At 46.9% G+C, this 23,719-nt stretch overlaps 1 protein-coding gene across 1 annotated transcript in view; it reads right to left on the reverse strand.

The window, feature by feature from the left end:
* PPP1R21 (protein phosphatase 1 regulatory subunit 21) overlaps positions 1–23,719 on the reverse strand; it is a 383,731-nt gene that overhangs the window by 326,002 nt on the left and 34,010 nt on the right. The window contains exon 2 of the mRNA XM_086927763.1: positions 12,677–12,745. Coding sequence (XP_086783889.1) covers positions 12,677–12,745 — 69 coding nt within the window. The remainder of the gene's footprint in view (positions 1–12,676; positions 12,746–23,719) is intronic.

Below are 23,719 nucleotides of genomic sequence, written 5' to 3' on the forward strand. Positions count from 1 at the left end.
TATTCCATTCCATTGATATCGTGGCTTGTTCCAGGCTCACACAGAAGTTTTAAAATTGCATTATGTCCACCACAATCATATGATAATTTGAGAAGCGGAAAGGGAACTGTAATGAACATCTCCTATAATGCCAAAGCCTTCATTCTGCTCTCCTGTGAATGACTCACTTAGACCCAACTTCGAATGTGGTAGGCTGAATGTGGTTTATAAGTAACTTTGGAGTACGCCTTCTTTGTCTAAAGTTCACAAAGCTCATATAACCTAGTACTAGAAAGGGACTTTACTGGGTCCAATTAAATCTCACAAAACAGAGAATCCTCTTCAATAACCAGCCCCGTCTCCCATCCCTGGAGTGGAGAAAAGACGGCACAGGGACGTGCGGGTTTAAGCTCTCAGGAATAGTGACATGATAAAGGCCATTTTAAGTTCCCAGAGCATCTGGACTGTAACACTTTAATGGCCTATGTATCCTTTTGTCAGGTCAAAGTCAAATTAAACGGATCCTTGGGAAAACAAATACAAATGGCTGTAAACTCCTGTGTATTCTCTCTCAATAAGACTTTAATGAACACAGCCCTGTGTTTAAAGAGCTACTGTGAATCAACAAGAACAGTGCACAGCTGCTCCATCCAAGGAAAGCAGACTACCAGAGTCAATAAAACGCACACCTTCTTCAGCAGACTTATTATAAGATCTTGCCCTGAGTCAGTGCTTTAAGAGGGATTAAAAAGATGGCGGGAGCACTCTAAAACGGGAATAACCAAAGAAGCACAGTTAGAAATAATGTTTAAGAGGTGTGGCCTTTATAATTGAGGATGTGGCTTAAAATAAGTGAACTAAAACCATGTGCTTCTCTCAGAATGCCACTTGACCAGGATTTGGTTGCCTGTGAGTTCTCCTTTAATGCCTCTACCCAAATCGCACAATAACAAACGCATGACCAAAGCAAACAAGACCTTTTGGCTTTGCCAATGCTTGTTAGAAGTATCAGATACATGACTAACAAAAATGATTTTGTTGTGAATAATTATAATTGAAAATGTTTCAATTCTGAAAATATGGGATTGGGACAGTGAATTAAACATTACGATTGACAACCTCACATTTCCTCCCCCACCATCCTTGCTTCAGTTCCTTATGACATGAGGCAGTCCTGACTGAGGAACACCAACTCATCACATCCTGTTTGTTTGTGTCTTTCGGACAGATCTGGATTTGGTTGCGTGCAGAGCATGACTGTAGCAAGGTTCGGCTGTTTTGTTGGTGAGTGACTGTACAATGGTGCTAGTAGGCCCCTCTTTGGCTACCCCTGACTGTTCTTCTGTGTGTGCGGCCGCAACCGGTTGGGACAGAGTTTGGCAGGCAGCTGGAATCCTGGATTGTGGTGAGAGCCTGCAGAGTGTACTTTAGCAGCAACAGATAGGGGGCAGCGGGGCACCTCCAAATGTGGCTATAATCAAAAGGTGCTCAGGTAAGGAAAGCGTGCTTGCTTACTGAGGAAGCAGTAGACTTATGGCCCTTGATTGTTTGGCCATTAGATCAAGGCAGGTGAATGGGGGAGGCTTGTGTCTTGATTGGTGAGTAACAATTCTATGTCATTAGTTTGGATTTTTATTACTTTTATAAGTAAGTCTTTGAATGGAGACTGCAGCTGGTAAAGGTCAAAACCAAAATTTATAAATTAACGTGTATAATCTATAATGAGTTTCCTATGTGCCAGCTAAAGCCTGACCAGTGACAATCTCACTGTGGTTAGACACTGGGGGACCATGCCATTTCTAACGTCAAACATGTTCCACTCTTAAATATTATGGACTCTACGTTGTGGGCAGCAAGGTGTGCTTAGGGGTGACATTTAATATTTTAAATCAGGTTTACCTTTCTGTGTAATGTTTGGTTTTGACAGGTCTGTGCAGCAGGGTTGAGGCTACAGCTGTCAGGCTACACAGGGTAGGCCTGAAGCCATGTTTCCATTGTGGATAACACAATAGACATTGCATATATGCCATGGGTGTACATTTTCACCTTAGACTAGCACCATTTAAACTATGGCCTTATACAAAAGTTAAATCTTCCAAACAGGTTTTAAGCCAATTTTGACATGTTTTAGGGGGCAGAGCACATACACTTGGAACTGGATAGCTGTGTTAGAGTTCAAGACTACCAGCAGATGAGTCTCAAATAATGGAAAACAAGCATTTGCAATGCAATAGGTCTCGCATTAGGAAAGTGTGAGCTATTGGTATTGTAAATTACACATTTTTTAATATGTGTTGGCTTTGAAAATATATAAATTAATAGCATTGCTATTCACAAAGCCAATACCTTACACTTTCTTAATGCGAGTCCTATTGGCTATGGCAATGCTTGTTGGTAGCAAGCAAGGACAGTGCTGTTGTGGTGCTGAGTGATGATGTGGTTCGGCTGAGTGATGATGTGGTGGTGCCCTTGAGTGATGTGGTGGTGCCCCAGAGTGATGTGGTGGTGCCCCAGAGTGATGTGGTGGTGCCCCAGAATCATGTGGTGGTGCCCCAGAGTGATGTGGTGATGCTCCAGAGTGATGTGGTGATGCTCCAGAGTGATGTGGTGATGCCCCAGTCATGTGGTGGTGCCCCAGTCATGTAGTGGTGCCCCAGAGTGAAGGGGTGGTGCCCCAGAGTGACGTGGGGCACATGACGTGGTGGTGCCCCAGAGTGACGTGGGGCACGTGACGTGGTGGTGCCCCAGAGTGATGCGGGGGTGCCCCTGAGTGATGGAGGGGGGAGTTGGAGGGTGGAGCATCATAGAGGCCTCTGAATTAAAGACATCTTGCAATTTTTAAAAATCATTTTACCTTACCAAAGCTAACAATATTCCCTATCTAGGGAAAACTGGAACGAAAGGAACAACATTTTTGTTTGAGCAATGTTCGGGAATGCCTCAATTTAAGGAAAGGTGTCCCCAAACAATCCAGCGTAATGCACATGTCACGTTACACGTTTGCTCTTTATCACAATAGTCTAAGCAAAATCGCAGAGCCATGATGGCGCCACGACTACAACGGCGCAGGTAGAATTGCGCTGTCAAAATGGTTATCGCACGTTTGAAAGAAACAAGGTAAAAAAAAACAACAGCCATTTAAAATTGAAGTTCTGTTTCTTTATCATACGGAAGGAGTCAACAACCCACAAGGTGGCAGCAGAGGCTTTTAACACACCGATGTGCTCGAAATTGCTAAGGAACGCGTCTCACTGTGATGAAAAATGCCGAGTTCATGTGAAAAAATGTGGTGGAAGGACGAGTGTGGAAATACAATGTGCAAACATGCCAGGTTCGTCCTAAAGGAAACAATGAGGTAGTGAATGAAAATAAACATCTAAAACGTGTTTTTGCTCGATATATGATCGCAAACGTGGCACACGCGAGTCTGAGCAAGGTTCCACAGTGCGAGGTGCCAAGAGTGACTTAGTACCGATTCAGGTAATATATCAAAGATGTATGAAGGCAGTACTGGACCCACAGAGTGAGAAACACCAGGAGTTGAATCATGCTATCGGTGCTTACCTCAAAGTACAGTGGTTAAAGTGTACAGAAGTACGAAGTTGTGACCAGCTCTTTGTTGGTACGATTGGCGTGTTCTCGGTGGAAACGGAAGACGCGCAGCAATTAGTAAAAGAAAAGTCATGAAAGTAACAAGCTAACGTGGCACATGCGAGTCTGAGCAAGGTTCCACAGTGCGAGGTGCCAAGAGTGACTTAGTACCGATTCAGGTAATATATCAAAGATGTATGAAGGCAGTACTGGACCCACAGAGTGAGAAACACCAGGAGTTGAATCATGCTATCAGCGCTTACCTCAAAGTACAGTGGTTAAAGTGTACAGAAGTACGAAGTTGTGACCAGCTCTTTGTTGGTACGATTGGCGTGTTCTCGGTGGAAACGGAAGACGCGCAGCAATTAGTAAAAGAAAAGTCATGAAAGTAACAAGCTCTCGGCATTGCTGTGGCGTAAGGAATGGAAATAGTAAGGGATAGCGATGGAGACGATAAACAGAGCAAAAGAGAAAACAAGTGCGCAGAACGACTGCCGATATTATATACACTGTTGCGGGACAGTTCAGTTTTGAAAACGAGGCCTAACAAGCAAAAGGGATTTCCGGCCGGGAGAAAGGAGAGGCGTGACACGCACTGAAGGGGCGGAGAAACAACGGAGCGGGCTGCGGAGTCTGGTCTGACACGGAGGGACAGGACGAGAGGAGCCGGGGAGGGGGGCGTCGGGGCACTTTGACGGTGCCCGCCCCCCCCCAGTGATGGAAGCCCTGCTTGTGCCCGGTGAGCGGGGTTGGGAGTGTGTGTGTGCGGGTTTGTAAGAGGGGGGAGGGGGGTGCGCGCGCTTGTATGTGCCTGCGTGTGTTGTGCCTGTCTGCGTGTATGTGTGTGTGTGGGTGGGGTGTGGGGGCGGCAGCGTGTGTATGTGTGCGCGTGCGTGCGTGCAGAGGGGTGGGGGATGGCTGTGTCTGTGCCGTTAATGCGTGCGTGGGAAGCGAGTTAGGGAAGCGAGTTAGGGAAGCGAGTTAGGGAAGCAAGTTAGTCTGCGCAAGCACAGCTTAGACGCTCGCTCCCGAGGTGAAATCTGACAGTGTGAAAGCACGCGTCTGATAGCTGTCCACATTCCTAAATACGGGCCACAATAGGTCTGAAGCAGACACCTTCAATTCTCACGCATTGAGGGAAGGTCTGCTCGACCTAAAAAACTGTGGTGGGCCACAAAAATAGGGGTAACTTTGCAACAAAGTTTGACAAGAACTGGCTGATGTACATTCAGGACCGATGGGTTTTGCCTTCCGACTCGAAAGTTATCAATATGTCCGTTCTCATGAATCTGATCAAGAACTAGGCCCTAAGGCCCGTAGAGCAAGCTTTGATGGAAAAAAAAAACAGTCATTCCCATTCCTCTGGGAGAAAGAGGACATTGTGTTCATATTGTTTCATGTACAAAGGGCCCCAGGCGAATACAGGCTGGTTCTAGACCAAAAAAGTGTCAATAAATGGATAAAGACAATTCATTTCAGGATAGTCATGCTGCAAAAAATCATTGGAAGGAAGTCCTTCTTGCCATCACTAGTCCACAAGACACCTACCTTTGTATTCCCATTCATGCGAGGAACCAGACGTTTCTGCGATTCGCAATGGGGGGTTCTCACTTTCAATTCAGAGTCCTATCATTCCGGCTAAAAACCCACTCTGCAGGTTTTTATAAAAGTTCTAGCACCCCTTCATCAAGCAGAGATTTATGTTGAACCCTACTTTGACGACTGCATAGTTTACTCTGCTTCAAGGAATCTAACAAGTTCTCCCATACAAAGGCTTCTAGCTATGCTAATGGAACATGGTCCTTCATAAGCGTAAAGAAGTCCCAACTGCATCGATCTCAAGACCTGGTGTTTATCGGAGCACAGTTCCATACGGATCCGGGTCTGGTGACCTAACCAAACACAAGAGTTCAAAAAATTCAACACACATCAGCACTTCTGTCACTAGAGCTTGGTTGCAGGTTCAAGCGGATTTGTCAGCAACTTTCTTATCTGTCCCAAAGAACAGGATTCAGCTCAAAAACTTAATCAGGGATATTCTTGCCCATCGGAACCAGTCATGTCTGGACCTGACCAGGCAGATTCCAGTATCTTTGGACATGAAGAAGGAATTACAAGAATGTACTGAATGGTGTTTTACTGTCCCCCCCCGAATCCTGTGATTGTTACAACAGATGGCAACTTAGCGGGGTGAGGGGCATGGAGGGATTCACTGCAGATTCAAGATATTTCTTCTCGGGCTCAAACACGAAACACTTCCAATTGGAGAGAGCTTGAGGGCATTCATCTAGCCCTACTGAGCTTTTCTCCACTGTTTTCGAACAAGTCAATTCTGGTCAGGATGGCTATATAACTGGACTGTCATGAATTAACCGAACAGGGCAGGGGTCAGGGTCAGTTTCTCTGTCCAGGATTTTAAATCAGATATTTACTTGGGCCGAGAGTGAGATCAGCTCACTGGGATCAGCAAATATTCAGGGAGTAGCAAAAACACAGTAGTGGACAGATTGAGCACAACCATCCCATCCTCTCAGGACTTTTGTCTGAATGCCATAGTGTTTGACTAGATTTGTCAGCGATGGGGGAACCGGTGATAAAACGTGTTTGCTTCTCCTAAAAATTATATTCTCTTTTTTGTACAAGAGTGAGTGAAAGAGGGTCTTTCGGAGTGGATGCACTCTCATATCTTTGGTCGAGGTGTCTTCTTTTTGCCTTTTCTTCCTTTCCCTGGATTCTAAAATTTTTGATCAGGATAAAGAAGTAAAGGAGGGTAACAATTATGATTGCACATCCTAGCCCTCCTCAGTCTGGTATCCTATTGTAAAGTCAATTTATGAGCAGTACGGAATGGATCATTCCTGTAGCCCCCTCTCCTATGGAACTTTCTTTGCTCCATCTCAACAATTTAGTGAGGCTTGGAAATTGAAAGGACAGGGCTGCGGAGTAAGGTCTTTCAAATTGTTTGGCTTTTTCTATACAATCTTCTACATTAGCTTCAATGCTCAAGTCATATTCTAAGCATTAAGCTACGTTTAGCAAGTGGTTTTTAGCAAGGGGACTATGATCACAGAAAAGTTGTTTCAGATACTGTTGTTCTTGAAGGATGGATTCATGAGGGACTTCAGGTTGCATCAACAATCTAGTGAGCAGCCATAAAAGCAATTAGAGGATCATGTGATAGCTTGTCGGATGAGTAAGGATTGGTACAGACTGTGCAAGGGGTTTAATAACATTCGGCCTCCACCTAAGCCTTAGAGTTCTTGCTGGAATGATCTAGTGGTTCTATAGGCACCTGGGAATCTGACATTTAAAACTATAGTGTCAGTAGACTTTAAAAATGTGACTTTGAAAATGGTTTTCGGTTAGCCGTAACAGTTGACAAAAGACTGGGTGTGTTAGGTTCTCTTGCTTGTAAATATCCGTTTTGCAGAGTTTTTGCCAACAGAATTGTTCTTTGTCCAGATGCTTCTTTCATTCTCAAGATGAATTGAGCTTATCATAGGGAGCAAGAGGTAGTACTTTCGGTTATTTTTACCTGAGACTCTGGAAGAGTCGAGTCTTCATTCATTGGATGTGAGAAGAGCCATTATAACTTTTTGGGAAAGAGTATCTGGTTTCAGAGTTTCCTTCTCTCTTTTTATTCGTTTTGGTCCAAGAAAAAAGGGTTTTGTACCTACAGTGTAAACTCTAAGTAGATCGTTTAGGTCAATACTAACGTTGGCACACAAGGAATCTGTTTACCCTCTCCTCTAGGGATTCAAAGTAGATCATCCAAGGGATGCCAGCATCCTTAGAAGAGGTTGAGAGGTCTTCACTGGTGGCAATTTGAAAGGCAGAAACTGGGGTCATTCCTTCTTCTATAGTGATACATATAGAATAATGCAAGAAGTTGAGGTAAGGGATTCTTTTTAGTTTCAAAATAATTCTTTCTTATATGGATCAAATGGGAGGAAGACTCAATGCATATTAAAGATTCCAAGCAGTGATTTACAGTTGTCCTGGTGTTTTGCTTTGGTATTTCTCATGGCGTAACAAATTAAGGTGAGGGAGACAAAAAGGTAATGTTACTCTACCTACCCGTAACTGCAATGCTTGGAGTCCTTCCCTCGCTTTCATTCATTACTCCCCTCCCTCCGGTCCTGTTATTCTAAATCAATTGAGGGATATGTGACTTGAGAAAAAAGAATGAGGTTGGAGGGCGGAAAGAGAGGCTTTTATATACTGAGGTTTTTAATGACTGGTGTGTCTGAGAGGCAGAACTGCCCCATGTCATGAGGAAGTGAAGGGATTAGAGTAATGCAATTACTGGTAAATCATTGAAGCTCTGCCCTCAGCATCAACTCCTGAGCTCTCAGTCCCACCCGGTCATGAACACAGAACTACAATCTGAACTCACAATCTGAACTCGCACAGCCTTGTCAAGAACTACAAATCAGGGGTTAGACCATCGTATTTTAGGGCTGGTGTCCACATCACCACACTAAAATGCATTAGTCCCGTACACTGACACACTATGAACATCATTAGATGGTCCAATATCTGGAGTCTGAGAGCAGCACTTAATCGTGCACTGCCGCTGAGAGCTCGCCTCTCCCTGCCAGCAGCAATTACAATAGCCTGCCAACCAGCCTGGGGGACTTATTGTTATGGTGACATAGTGTTAGTTACAGTTTACAACACCATGTATTTGTTTCTATCTGTCAAACAAATAGTGCTCTCTCTGGCCGGCTAGGTCGCCCTGAGACACACGTGACATCAGGCAGGCGGGTGGCTAGGTGAACAAATAAACAACTGCAAGCATCAGGTGTAGCCTCATGTGGATCAGGCGCCTTCAGTTGTGTTTTGGTGGGCCCGCTGCTGAGGAGTGGTCTACGTGGGCAGCAGGCATGATCAGATTATTTTTCCATCCTCTCTGTTCCTCCGCCGAGCCCTACTAGACAAGTGGTGCAGCATGGCGCATGCAAAGTTTGCTATCAGATTGGCTGATTGCAGACCTTGTAGCTTTTGGTCTTGGCTGAGTCCTGTTCATCTGGGATCTTGAGACCACAGCCCTAAACACACGGTAGAAGCGATGGTGGCATACTGCAGATAGGCCAGGCTCAGGTACAGAGGGCAGGGTATTACCAGAAACAGACCGGACTCCAAAATAAGCTAGCCGAGTACCTGACTGCTGGCTTAGTTGATAGGAATATCAGAGGGGCTGAGCTGAGGTATGTTTGGAGATCCCTGAGGACTTTTAACCCCTTCGCTGCTGGCCCGTTTCCGCCGCTGTGCGGTAAACAAAAGAACAGGGGCGGGCCATGACGATACCAGGCCGTCATCAGCACACAAGCACTGTAGTGCATGACGGCTTGGTATCGTCATCAGCAGACAAGGGGTTAATGGATAGCGAGCAATCACAGTATTCACTGCAGGCATGCAAGTCTTATACATATATTAATGGTGTATTGTACTGTAATTGCATTTACATAGCGCTTACTACCCCTGACGAGGCGTTGAAGCGATTTTTCGGCGAGTAGCACACTACTCTAGGACCCATAGAGGATTAGTGTTGAATTAGTATAGTGAAACATGCAAGTACATTTTAAGTGGTGGATAGGTTAGTCAGTTATTTGTATTTGGAATGATAGCAGAAGGATAGAGGTGGAATAGGGTTTGTATTTATATAGAGCGTGTTACCACTGATGGGGTGTTGGCGCGCGCTATTCATGAAGCCCATAAAGGATTAGTGGTGAATGAATATGGTGAAATATGAAGTAATTTCTGTGGTGGATATTAGTCAGTGAGAAGGATAGTGGGGGATAAAAGGGAAGAAAGGTTTGCATTCATATCGCACTTGTTACCCCTGATGGGTGTTGCAAGCGCTTTTCTGGCGAGTAGCACACCACTCCGGAACCCATAAAGGGTTAGTGTTGAAAATTAGTATATTAAAATATGAAGTAATTTGAGTAGTGGATATATTATTCAGTTATTTGGGTAGAGAAGGGTAGGTGGCGGGATAGAAGAGGAAAAGAGGTTTGCATTTATATAGCGCTTGCTAAGCCTGAGGGGTTTTGAAGCGCAAGTAGCACGCTACTCTGGAACCCATCAGGATTAGTGTTAAATTAGTATGGTGAAACATGAAAGTAATTTTAGTGGTGGATTTGTTAGTCAGTTATTTGGATTGAGAAGGTTTGGGGAGGGGTAAAAAAGAGGGAAGAGCTTAGAAAGGTTTGTTTTAGGGGATCGGTATAGTAAAAGAGGTGTCAGATGATGACAGGAGGGGTAGAGTAGGAGAGAGTCTAGAAAGGGTTATTTTGGGGATCATAGTAGTGGTATGGGGTTTAGGATAAATGAGAGAGTGGATGTAGAGGATATATTGATAGATGTATAGGGTGAGAAATGGGGTAGTGCATTTGAAATGCTAAGTTAGTAGAAAGAGATAAATATATAGATCCATAAGTACATTGAAAGTATATAGATGCATACAGGAGGTAAGTATTTTGGGCAGCATTTCTGGCCCTGGTCCTGATCAGTCTCGAACAGGATCAAACAGGCAACTGCCCTTGTACTCTCTGCCCTTAGCCTCGACACCCGGGCTGCGACACCCTAACCCTGGCCTTTTATAGCCCTAGTAATCAGGTGACCCCTTCAGCTAATGAGAACCCTAGTCCTAACACTATCCAATCACAACACTAGCCCTAAAATCTAGAACCAATAGAAGACCAGGACCTTACTGCCAATCTTCGCCCTAGTCCAAGCACACAATCAGCTCAAAAACTGATCTCGACGTCCAATAGAGGCCTTTCACTGAAATTTCCTGAATGAGGAGGTCTATTACAAATAGTTTCAGTTGGGCAGCACAAATGCCTCACTTAAATGGCCATCAGTCCTCTTTTTCTTTTAGTGTTATCCTACCTGGGAGATAGCTGCAGATGAAAACCAGACACCCATTCAATCAAGGAAACAAATTCAGCTTTCGACTTCAAAAGTGTTGGGCAGAACTACGATATGGAGGCAGGCTTCGAGTTTCCAAGCTATGCAAGTCAGTGAAATTCACACACTGTAAGAGGGTTAGATATAGCTGTCTATATGAGCAATTGGTCCCATAAGCATACAGTACTTACAAGTAAGTCTTTATTACTACCAAGAGGAACTGTTTTGAGCAACCCTAGAATATTGATAAACAGTAAGGTTATACACGTATACTTGCATGCAGCTCCTTGAAGCCATTTAATACCTAACTGAGCTTTATTACAACCATTATAACACAAGGATCTCCGAGGCTAGAACAGTGCCCCGCTGAGCGGTCTACATGAAATGCAAACCTGTGGCCTGTGCATCACACGTTGTGCTTTGAAGCAGGCGCATTAGCCTTCTGTGATTTTATGAATTGTCATAGATGGCTTACAGATTCCTCCAGGAAATGTTTTAACTACCAAGTCGGTTAATGGCCTTCCATTTCTGAGCTTTGCAGCAGTTTCACGGGCCTTTTAGAGCTTCTCGTTGCTCAGTTAGGGGTGATGTGTGATACTGGTCACTACATGGCCTTCATTGCTTGGTTTTACTCGAAGAAAGTGTCACTCAAAGTGTCACATTTCTAGGTACAGTGTCATTCCTATGTACACCAAAACCATGGAAATGTTGCACAAACATCATCTGAAAACGTGGCAGCTAAGCTCACACAGACATCAGAAGGCGTCTCAGTTCCTTACATGCACTGTAGAAGAGCCCCAAGCAGTATTAAAAAGACCGAAATGAACAAGATCTCCAATGGACAAAGACTCTTAGGGAATGCAAGACGAGGTAGAACATGTGAGCTGTACACATGTACTTCATCACTCACAAGGGCTTCTATAGATATTGTTCAGAAATCGATCCATGTTTTTGCCTGTACTTGTAGGGCCATGAATAGGGGGCCTGGCTGTAAACCCGCTTCAAAGATAGTTTTGGATTACTTTAGGCTCCGAGACATGTCAATGCCATCTCCGATTTATAACCCCGGCTAGGGTCCCCTAAAATATTTCCCATGGGCGCATTCACCCACACCCGATATGCATTTACTGAAGAATACACGCACTTTTCCGGCCCCACTCACACCCGTGATGAAAAACACTCTATCGCATGGCCTTGACTTTGAACTTTCATGATACGAGGCAGGCAGTTTCGAAAAGGAAACGGCACAGCAGAAAGTCGTTTCTGTCCCTGGAAATGGAGCAACATGATTCGGGACAAAAAGTGACAGCTAATCATTTTTTCCCCGATTCGGTTTCCGCCCGAGTGACATTTAAAAGAAAGTATTTGCTGTCCGCGTTGTTGTTGCTTGCAGAAGAACAGTGCGCGTTTTGTTTGGAAGTCCCCGCCGAGCCGGACTTCGGTGCTGGAAGCCTGTCTGAGGCCCTTGAGAAGGTCATGGCGCGCATCAGCAGGCCCGTTCGCCTCATGGAACATGGCTATGTGAACTGATTCTCAAAAATAGTGGTTTGGGGAGATTTTTTACTGTTCATGTTCTGGAGTGGGAGTGGGAGCTAAAAGCAGCCGTGTACAAGGTGACTGTGGCAAGTAAGTCAAACTGTCTTCAGGAGGGTTTGGGTGGTCACGGGGCAGGGATCTACAGAAAAACTCCCCCAGGAGGGCTTTTTGCCGGACTGGAGAAATGGTGACCCCCCTCTTTCTATCCTTCCATAAAAGAGCCCTCCTGGCCCTCAGCCTACCAGGGGTTTTTCCTCGGTCCAATATGGAAACCCAAACCTGCCCCAATTTTCTATTGCTACTTTAAGGTGTTTACTTAATGGGGGCATTCAACTATCCTCCTACCAAGAGGTGTGCATCAAATATACTCTCAACAAATTATCTGTTCAGTTCTAAAGATCCCATGAAACCGCCTCCAAGGAAAAAGCAGCTTTTCACAGCAAACAGCTAAAAATAGGTCAAGCCAATGAGAACAGGCTCTGCCCGCTAACTAAACACAGCCGACCACCCAAAGTCCATCCATTATTTCAAAATGCCAGTGTGGGGTGGGAAGAGAAGATTACCCTAGCCATTGCACTTGTAGCCTTTTTGGCCAAAGAGCCACTCATCTAACTTCGATAACAAATAATAGAAACGAAAATAGTGGACTAAATACCTTGATAGCAGAAGAATTTGCTTGTTCGTCCAGCACAGCTTTCTTTAGCACTTGATTCTGGGCTCGAAGCTAAAACAGAAATCAATCAAATGAATCTCTTTAAAGCAATAAAAAACATATTTTTAGTTTACTAAGTTGTTTACCTCCTAAAATACAGCAGAAAAACAAAGTGAACAACCTTAAGAGTTACCAGGCAAAGTTGATTTTATATAGTAGCTGCGGCAGGATGGTAGTGCACATACTCACAACCCCTCATTACAAACTGCCTAGATTTATGTGCGGCGATAGCAGGGATCCACCTCTCCAATGTTGGCTGGTATACCCACCCCTAAATCTGTCCATTATCAGGAGATTTTGTCTACAGAATGGGAAATAACCATGCAGACCAGGATTTACCAGGGCTTTTTCTGCATGTTTTCCATGATTCCTGGAACAAAAGTCCCTGTTTGCAACCTTCTCTCTGCAAGTGGAAACTATAAGGGGGTTGCGGTGTAGCAAGGGGTAAACATCAGGGGGCTGCGGTGCAGCAAGGGGCAAATATCAGGGGTTTGGGGAGGAGCTGTTTGAGGTTGTTGGACAGGGACGGAGTCTGGGAAGAGTGAAGACTGGCCTGTCAGAAGGAGTGTTGTCTGCTCCTCACATGGTGCTGAACAGATGAGGCGGGGCTGGACTGAACCCGTGCCTACAGATCCAGCCCCTCTTCACTCACGGTTTTACTGGATGCTAATCTGCTCCTTATGTTTCCACACCCAGTAATAATGGAACACTTGGAACTAGCAAAAGTCGTATCCCACTGGGGAAATGAGAAAAACTCAAATGTAAATTGGGACTCCCACCAAAATGCAAAAATAAGGGGGACTGGCAAGCACATTTCCACCTGAGATCTGGTATTCGTTGTTTGGATGGTCGTCAGACACCCCATAAAATTCAAGTGAGATAGTTGGCAATGGGTACGTAACTGTTCTCTAAGTTGTGAGTGGATGCCTGCAGGTGCCATAGTAGATCCCATTTAAAGGCCCAAAACTCAAACCAAAAGGTCTTGATTGAGAGTTTTAGTTTACAGCCACATCCACAGGCCCATAGACATTAATCAGTTTCCAGTTGGAATTGGGAAACTTGGAATTAGACTTAGTGCTGAAGTGTGGAGCAACTTTGCACCACACTTCTAGAACCATAAGGCTTTCAGAAGTTTATGGAATGAGAACACACAGCACTGAGCCAATAGGGTTAAGACATAGGGTTAAAAGCCATGTAACACCTTTAGGCTGGTGGTGGAGTTAGCCAGGCTCTCAGAAAAAGAGGAATGATACAAGACCGGGAACTCAAAGCTCATCACACTCACCATCTTAAAATTCCTCCTAGAGACCAATGACTATTACACCACAAACTTCTCTAGATAACTTCTGGCCAGCAGTGCTGCAAAGTCCCTATTGCTGCTACGTGACTAAATTCCTCAAAACAGAAATCACATACGTTTCAGACAGATGAACCTCACTCTGGACCTCCTCAACAGATACCTGCTTCTCTCCCGTCATCTGGCAGTACATCTTCTGCTTCTTCTAAAAAATGTCTCAGGCATGAGGGCTTCTTTCAGCCCTAGGATTAAGGTTACCCTTCAGGGAAACAGCAACATGCTCTATTTTTCCTGGCACAATTGTTCAGAGCTGGTGCAGCGGGACTTCGCCTTAAAGACGAAAGACAATGAGTGAAAGAGGGCCGGAGGTGGAAGGACTAAGGAAATCTAGGAGTAATCAAAACTGCAACTTTTATAAATTTCATATTCTTGCACCAATCTTCTGATAAAATTATTTTCTAGTTTTGCGGTGAGGTGAGAAAGCAGGCATCAATTGTGGAATCCATGGATAGGCTTCAGCCTGGACTATCCATTGCTAAGCGAGATTCTATGTCAGGACCGGAGGCTTCGGATTATGCTTTTCTTCCTTCGCTTTATTACATAAATCAAAAACACAGCAGCCTTAGAAAAGCTCCAATCCATTTTCAAACTGCAGAAAAATTAGCAACAAAACGACTTTTTCAAAGTTCATCAGTCCAGGAATAAACTACAGCTCCCATGAGCCTTCGAACATTAGTCCTTCAGCTATCTCCACTCCCAGTATGTTAGACAGTCCTTCCTCATATTCCTCCTCTTTCTTCGCTGCTCACGCAGCAGTCAGTTAAGTGAAAATCTTTCCTTGTTTGTGTTGGGCTGTAATAATGTACTTTCCCGTCCAAGGTCGGACGGAGGTGTGTTGGGCTCTGGTGCGGTGTCTGTGATGGGTTTTTCCCTACAGAGCCCCTAGCCGCGGGAGTGTTCTCGCTCCTTTCGCGGCGTTTGTCCCGGCGGCGGTGCGGTGATACTAGCGCCCGCTAGAGGGCGCCTGTACGTCTCGCCTGCTCCTCGGCGCGCGTCCCTTCATTCTGAGGAGACGCGCGGAGGAGCCGGCCTGCTACGGAGCTTTGCCCTCTCCACCCCTCAACGCCCGGTGTACCGGGTCTGTATCTGGCCCATATTTACCTTTTGTGACGCCCTGCGGGGTCTGTATTTGGCGGCAGAGACCGCGTGAAGCGCCGATTCGGCGAAAACAAGTTTCTTGTGTGGTTGAACGCGCATTGGGGGTGGTTAGACCCGGTCCCTGAGTGGAGGGTCAGCGCGTTTGGGGGCTTTGACGTGTGGCCTACCTTGCCAGTTTCACTGGCCCAAAAAGTCATCGCAGTCTGAATTGTCTGCCCATATTTTGTTCCCCGACACCCTCTGTAGAGGGGTATAGTCCATAGTGCAGTTTTTGCCTCAGGTGCTTAGTGTTTAGCGTGACAGCATGGAGCAAGGGGATTATTTTGAGGAACCCCACTCCTACTTACAGGATGAGGAGTTTTACCAAGCAGTCGACAGCTCTATTTATCGCTGTGTGACTGAGGTGGTGGGTCCCATGGAGGACCGGTGGTCTGCACGCATTGTAGAGGAGTGCGCAAAACTGGCACAGGCCCATTTGGGAGTGCCTACTGGCCTCCCAGGCCCCTCAGGTGAGGGCCCCCGCGCCAAAGAAAGCCTGCAGGGAATGGGCTCCGGAAGCAGGGCAGGGGGTGGACAGAGGAGCCTTTGAGCGTCTCAGGGACGCTTTCTTGGCCAAGGCGACTGCTGGCCCCCCTGCGCCACTTTCGGACCCTGAACCTTCTGTGGTTTCAGAGACCGCACCTCCATCTCCGGGGTTGGATTCACCGGATACTGGCGATGACGGGGAGTCGGTCCGCTCGTGGCCCCCCTCGGGCTCGGCCGCTGAGTTGCCACGGGACAGTTCCGGCATGTTGGACCCGGATGAGATTATACATCCGCGGTCTGCTGCCTGGACGCTGGGAGACACGGTGGCAAAGTTCGTGGCAGGTCGCCTGCGCAAACCTTTAGAAAAAGACGCCAGGGGTTGCCTACGGGGGGAGTGTCCTAGGCCCACTTTGGAGGGTAAGGTGGCCCTGACGCCCGAATTGGATACAAAAATGGCCACCTTCCTCGCAAAATTTATGAAGAATCCCAGTAAAGGGATCGACCGTTCCTGGCGGTCATGCCAGGATAAGTTGTTTGATGCAGTGGGGCCCGCCACAAAGATCCTGGATATGGCGGAGGAGGCGAAAGCCAATGGCACAGTGATTTCCCTGAGGTCTTATCCAACTGGGCTCAGAGAGTTATCATTTTTTTGGGGAACGCCAACTGCGCCCTCTCCACCGAACGTCTGAGATCCCTGCTTATCAAGCTGGACCCGAAACTAGGTGATTTGGCTTCTTCGGAAGCGGGGGCGGTCGCCCAGGGCAGCCTTTTTGGCGAGCCTTTCATTAAAGAGCTCGGCAAATTCGTGTCCACGTTCACTTCGCTGGACAAGGCACAGTCCAGCATTAAAAGAGTGTTCCAGCAGCGTTTTTCCCAAGGGGCAGGGTCCGCCCGACCGGCCGCACAGGGCACAATGCCAACGGTAGAGGGCAAGGCTCCGGCAGAGGCCAGTACCAGACCTCAGCGAACTTCAATAACTTTTACCCCACAAGAGGGCAACGCTTCGGCGGTCGAGGCTTCCGCAAGAACCCTGGACCCCATACCTCCAACGGTAAGTGTACGGTCTTCGGACCAGGTTCTCATGGGAGGCAGGTTAGCGGCCTTTTACGAGGAGTGGGCGTCGCTCACTGCAGACGCATGGGATTTGCAAACCGTGCGGGGGTTCCATATCGATTTCTACGACCAACCATTTCAGGTGTGCCCTCCGCGGCCGATCATTTTTTCCGATTCATTTTTTTGCGTTTGATAGACGAAGAGGTCTCGGAGTTACTCCAAAAAGGGGCCATTCACCTTTCAACGAGACATCCTGCTGGTTTCCTCAGCAATGTCTTCCTAGTAGACAAGACGGATGGGGGCAAACGTCCTGTGATCAACCTCAAGGAGTTCAACGGCTGGTTGGTTTACCGCCACTTCAAAATGGAGGGGATTCACCTCCTTCGAGATGTACTCCTCCCACAGGATTGGATGGTGAGGCTGGATCTAAAGGACGCTTATTTGGTCGTACCCATCCATCCTCCACATCGACGTTTCCTTCAGTTTTTCTTGAAGGACAGAGTGTTTGAATTCACCGCCCTTCCGTTCGGTCTTTCCTCGGCCCCTTGGTGCTTCACAAAAGTGCTGCACCCGGTGGTAGAGTTCCTGCAGGGACAGGGTATTCGGATGATCATCTATCTGGACGATATTCTCTTGATGGGCCAGTGCCCGGTGCTTTTGGCTGGTCAACTCCAGCAGGCGGTCCAACTCCTCCAGAAGCTGGGTTTCGTCATCAACGGATCCAAGTCGGTTCTGGTTCCGTGTCAAAGAATTACCTTTCTGGGTTTTGTCATAGACTCCATCGGAGCCTCCCTCAGTCTTCCCTCGAAGAAGATGGCCAAGATCAGGCATACGTTACGGCAGACGATTTCCAAGGACCGGACCTCTCTGCGACAGGTAGCCAGAGTGGTGGGACTTCTGTCGTCCTCCATTCAAGCAATTTTCCCGGGCCCGTTGCACTACAGAGCGCTCCATCGCCTCAAGGCCCGACACCTCCGACGGGGCATGTCCTACGACCAGATGGTACCCCTCTCGGAGGACGTGAAGGAGGAGATGTCCTGGTGGCTCTCGCACATGGAGGCCTGGAATGGTCGGGCGATCTTCGGATCAGCTCCGGATCTTGTGATAGAGTCCGATGCCAGCAGGTCAGGCTAGGGTGCCCATTGCGGGGAGTTCTCCACCGGCGGCGCTTGGTCATCCGACGAACAACAGTTGCATATCAATTGTTTGGAGCTTTTGGCAGGGTCCTTCGCGGTCCACTGTTGGACCAAGGATTCCGCGAAGGCCTGTGTCCTGTTACGGATGGACAATGTCTCAGCGGTTCGATATGTCAACCACCTGGGAGGCCCTCGCTCCCGAGCTCTGGCAGATTTGGCGAAAGAGTTCTGGGACTATTGCCTTTCGCACCACATATCAGTGACGGCGGAATACCTGCCAGGTCAGTGGATGTTGGACATCCCGGTCTTCCAGTGGCTGAACGCCCGCTGGGGTCCGTTTTCGGTGGATCTGTTTGCGTCCCGACTGGACCACCAACTTCCAAGATTTTTCAGTTGGAGGCCGGATCCGCTTGCGGAGGCCACGGACGCTTTCCTCCAGGATTGGAGCCAGGAGAGGTCTTATGCGTTCCCGCCGTTCTCGATGATAATACGGACGGCGGCCCAGGTGCGCCGTCGGGAGGTGGAGATGGTGTTGGTTACTCCACTCTGGAGGTCTCAAGTCTGGTTTCCAGTTCTTCTGGAACTTTCTTGGGATTTTCCGATCCTACTCCCCCCGTTTCCTCACCTCTTGCTCAGCCCGGATCGAGAACCTCATCCTCTCATCATGCAGGGCTCTCTCCACCTCATGGCATGGAGGATTTCCGGAAACGTTGGTCGCTCCCGGGGCTTTCGGGATCGGCTGAGGGCCTGCTCTCCATGGCCTGGGCTGATAGCACGGCGAAGCGCTACAAATCCGCTTGGCTTGGATGCGTTGGTGTCTTCGAAGGGACCTGGATCCCGTGGTCGCAGGACTCGTTCCAATCTTGAACTTTCTAGCCGAATTGGCAACTAAGGGCCAAGCCTATAGGACAATTAACGCAATGCGTTCCGCAATCTCAGCGGGTCATCAACCTGTGGAGGGTTCCCCAGTGGGGGAACATCCTTTTGTTTGTCCTCTTTTACGGGGTGTTCGGCTCTCCTTACCTCCGGAACCCCGATATTCGGTCCTTTGGGACGTAAATGTTGTCTTGAACCTGTTCTTGTCCTGGCAGGCTAACGCTTATTTGTCCTTGAAGGAGCTGTCAGCTAAATTGGCTATGCTCCTGTGTTTGGTTTCTTGCCAACGGGTGTCGGATGTACGCGCCCTAGACGTGTCGGTGCGAGTTTTTTCCCCGGACGTCGTACAAAGTCTGCGTCACGAACGATCTCGTACCCAGCCTTTGTGGACTCTCCCAAGTTGTGCGTCGTGCAGTGTTTGAAGGCATATGAAGACATGACGTTGGATATCCGCCCACCGGGCGAACAACAATTACTAATTGCCCTGCGAAAACCACACCGAGCAGTCTCTTCCCCCACCATTGCAAGGTGGGTGCGTTGGGTCATGCAGGAGGCAGGCATTGATACTAAACGTTTTGGAGCTCACTCTGCCAGGGGAGCAATGGCTTATAAGGCGTTTTCAGTGGGAGCTCGTTTGGAAGATTTATTGCGTGCAGCAGATTGGTCCTCAGACTCCACGTTTAAAAGGTTTTATTTTAAACCGGTGGTGGATCTAGCTCAATTGGTAGTGAGTAAGCTTTAAACCAGCATAATCCGAAGCCTCCGGTCCTGACATAGAATCGAAATTTGCCTAGCTTACGTAACGGTAAGTTTCAATTCTATTAAGGACATGGAGGCGAGGATTATCCCACCCTGGAGTTCGTCGATTATGAACCCGCCTGTTTGTCTGTAAGTAACTCGTTTTCCATTTACATTGTGCATGTTCTTAAGGCAGTCTTGATGATGTCCTCAATTTGGTTGCTATCACCAGACTGTTGGTGCTTCTCTTACGCTGTTGTTTTTTCCGCTAGGAAATGACGGTTCCAAACAGGACCAGTGAGGAATGTGCGTAACCAGCGCAAAGAAAGAGGAGGAATATGAGGAAGGACTGTCTAACATACTGGGAGTGGAGATAGCTGAAGGACTAATGCTCGAAGGCTCATGGGAGCTGTAGTTTATTCCTGGACTGATGAACTTTGAAAAAGTCGTTTTGTTGCTAATTTTTCTGCAGTTTGAAAATGGATTAGAGCTTTTCTAAGGCTGCTGTGTTTTTGATTTATGTAATAAAGCGAAGGAAGAAAAGCATAATCCTCGCCTCCGTGTCCTTAATAGAATTGAAACTTACTGTTACGTAAGCTAGGCAAATTTCGATTCAGCACAATTCCAGGAGTAGTAGCTTACAGGTGGTCCAATCCACCGTGGAGAAAGACAACCTGAATGGAAATGCCATTAAATGCAAAATCACCGTCTTCAATTGGGCACCATTTCTAACACGCTTGGTCAACTAGCTATCAAACATGTGCAGCAAACAACACACCTTACATAGTATGGGGTGCTTAAGAAACCCTGTTTTTGGGGACAGAACAGATTTTATTAAGACTTCTGGCAGGCCTCATTCCAACCAGAGAGAATCACCAGTGATGTTGTGTAGAAAGCTAGATTCCTTTAGAGTGTCCCCCCCCCACTTTTTTGCCCCCATTTGAACTGCTAGATGCTGGTTTTTCGATGCGGACAGTGCACTAAAGCCTGCTAACCAGACTCCAGTGCCAATTTTCTTTCCTCTAAAAACGAAATGTCTAATTGGAGCTCAATTAGCAAGTGCTTTTGCACCCTTGTAAGTCTCTAGTAAATGGTACCTGTTGAACCCAGGGCATGGGTCCCTATGGGCTGCAACATGTCTTATGCCACCCAAAATGGACCCCCCACAAAAACTACATGCAAACTGCCATTGAAGGATGCGTGAAAGGTTGCAAGCTCTTCTGAAAACACCACATTGCACACTGCCTGTGTAAATACCGAAGTGCAATGCAGGTACTATATGTAAGTCACGCTTACAGCACGCCTTAAGAGCCCTGAGGAAAGGTGCATTATAGTACATGTGAGGACATATTTGCATGAGCATATATGCCCCTGTGAGGTTTAGTTCTATTACTAGATATTGCCAGTGAACAGGGAAGCTATCTTAAGGTATGTATTGGGCACTGATCATTACGAGTTACCCAGCTACATTACTGCTTCATTGAAAATATTTGTGTTCGGTATCAAACACCTCGTCTTACTAAATCTACATTGATGCCAGTGTTGGATTTATTATGACATGCATCCCGGGGGCACCTTAGAAGTACCCCCTGAAAACCTACCAGCCCTCTAGTGTGCTGGCTGACTGGTATCAACCAGCTTGCCACCACAGACACGTTTCTGACCTCCTGGAGGTGAAAGCCAGGGCTCTGAGAGGGCAGGAACAATGCCTGCTCCGGAAGAAGATGTTCACACCTCCTCCAGCAGGATGGCTAGTGAATTAGCATACCAAGACCAGAGGCTTTAAAGCCTCTGCTGCCTTTGATATGTGACCCCGGCTTCCCCCAGAACTGGGAGATGCTATCCCCCATGTCCTGAGGCCCATTTTGCACCAGGATAGGTGGGAAATTAGCTAGTCAGGAGGCATGTCCCACAGGCCGAGCAGACCCCTGAGGTGGGCAGCCTGAAGTGGACAATCAAAGAAGGGTTTAACCACCTTGTTTTTTGGTGAAACTAGGAACTCTAGGTCAGGGTTATGCCAACTCCCCACAGGAAGTATAGATGTTAGAATCACCCAGCTGGTATGTAACCTATTGGCTATCACCTAACACTCCCGGTAACGCTCCTAAATGGAGAATTTAGGTGGCCTTCTGACACCAAGAACTCATCTGACTGAAGAAAGAAGAGCCGAAAGAAGCAAAAACTGCATATTGCTGATGAACTTTGGTGCCAAACCCTGCCTGCCTGCTCCTGTCCCGATAATTGCAACAACCCAACTCATTCTGCAGCTGTGCATACTCCAAAATCCTCAAAGGGCCTCTAACACTTTGCCAAGCCACCAACATCTCCCTTGAAGTGGAGGAGCCACTTCAATGCAGCCCGCAGGCATCGACTGCAAAGTCCCATTCACCAATCTGCTGTTCACAGCATCCAATGACGCAGCAGCCACCCATGAAGAGGTCACTGTGCTCCAGAAGGTCAGATCAGTCTCCCTACCAAGTATGAAGACTCCAGGACCAATCAGAGACTCCCCAGCACCCATACCTGAGGTACCAGACCCCTTCAAGCAACCAAAGCTTGTCTGAGTCCAATCCGTATTCCAATGCCGCAAAAAATGAGCGGCCAACGAGGGACGTCAGCTTCGCAGAGGCCAGCACAGAGAGTGGCCCAGCTGTCCTGGATTGTTACCCTTTGAAGGTCGAGATCCGTGGGTACCTTTGATGTACCAGCACCAGCCGACCAAAACCCTCTGCACCAGAGCTCCCCGGCCCGGGTCCACGACAACAGACGACGCTCATCTGCTACCAGGACTCCCACCAGCCGAGCCCCCTGTTGGGAACTTCCAGACTTGTCCCAAAGTCCCCCTTTGCAGCCTTTTTCTAGGTGGCCCCCTCTTTGCCTACGGTGTAGTGCGCAAAGCTGCCATCCCATTCAGCACCTCTACACCCGGACACTCCAGGGCAGGTTAACAGGAACTGCTGGTTTGACTTTGGACCTTGGCCCCCTAGCACCTCAAGTCCTCACGGGGACCCCTGAAAATCATTTATAAGTAACCATATGAAGTACATGCCCTTTTCTCCATTGAAAAGCATTACAGCGTAAAAATGCATTTGAGTGAACATTATGTTTAAATTTAAAAATTGTTATTATGAAAAGTACTTACACAATTATGAAGTTCTTGGTGTTAAAATAAATATAAAAATAATTGTTATTTTTCTAAATTGGTCTCGAATTTCTTCTTGAGTGCGTGTGCCATTTATTGACTCAGAGTGTGTTCAACAAATGCATTAACACTACCCTCTGATAAGTCTATACTGCTCGCCCACACTACCATATAAGAGAACATTTGGGATTATTAATTTAAGCTGGTAAGGGTTGTCTGGACTTTTTACATAGTGTACCTCGTTTTGGTGTAATATATAAAAAGCCAGCTCACAACATGTTTTACTTGAGTTTATTGGTGACGTCATTCATGATGACATTCAAGACCTAGATCACAGAGAAAGTTGTGCCACCAAACATCAGTCTCTTCGTGGCCTGGTGTGAGCGTTCAATAGCAACCCTAAGTTATGAAAGGAAGTACACTGAAGATGCAGCTCTGGCCAGAAAAGCCCATTGGAGCATCGGCAAAACACTAAGAACCTCCATTAGTAAAGATTTAAGAGACTGCATGGGGAACCATGTTATGGAAGGCAAGAAATCGTAAATAAAAAAGGAAAAGAGTTTCACAGCTCTCTTTGCCTTGAACAAGTCTTTGAGCACAGAGCTACTGTTGGACCATGAGGCAACTTCCTAGTGCTCGGATGCTCTGCAGTAGGATTTGAGATGGATGCACCCTCTTCACCTTTTAATACCAATTTCACAGAGACCAAGGATATTCTAGGGGACCTCCTACTCCACAGCAGTTAAATAATGAGGGCACGTAAACTGGTAAATCAATGGGACACAAATAAAGGGTTGGGGATAAAGATATTCATCAATAGGACTGTCTTCCAATTAGTGCTACTGAACTTGTTAGCACGAAGGTCATTGCGAATGAGTTTCAACACATAAACCATATGTGCAGCACACATTGGTCTGTAGTTCAAGGCCTTTGAGTGGAGCAATCAAAATCTTGAAACAAATAGTTCTAGCAGGGTAATCAATAGAACAATAAATTTAACATCTGAAACTCAGACACGATACAGTACAATTTGATCCAGCCTGTGAAGGAACACTGTGACA

The sequence above is a fragment of the Lissotriton vulgaris genome, chromosome 6, assembly GCF_964263255.1.
Source record: "Lissotriton vulgaris chromosome 6, aLisVul1.2, whole genome shotgun sequence".
NCBI lineage: Eukaryota > Metazoa > Chordata > Amphibia > Caudata > Salamandridae > Lissotriton > Lissotriton vulgaris.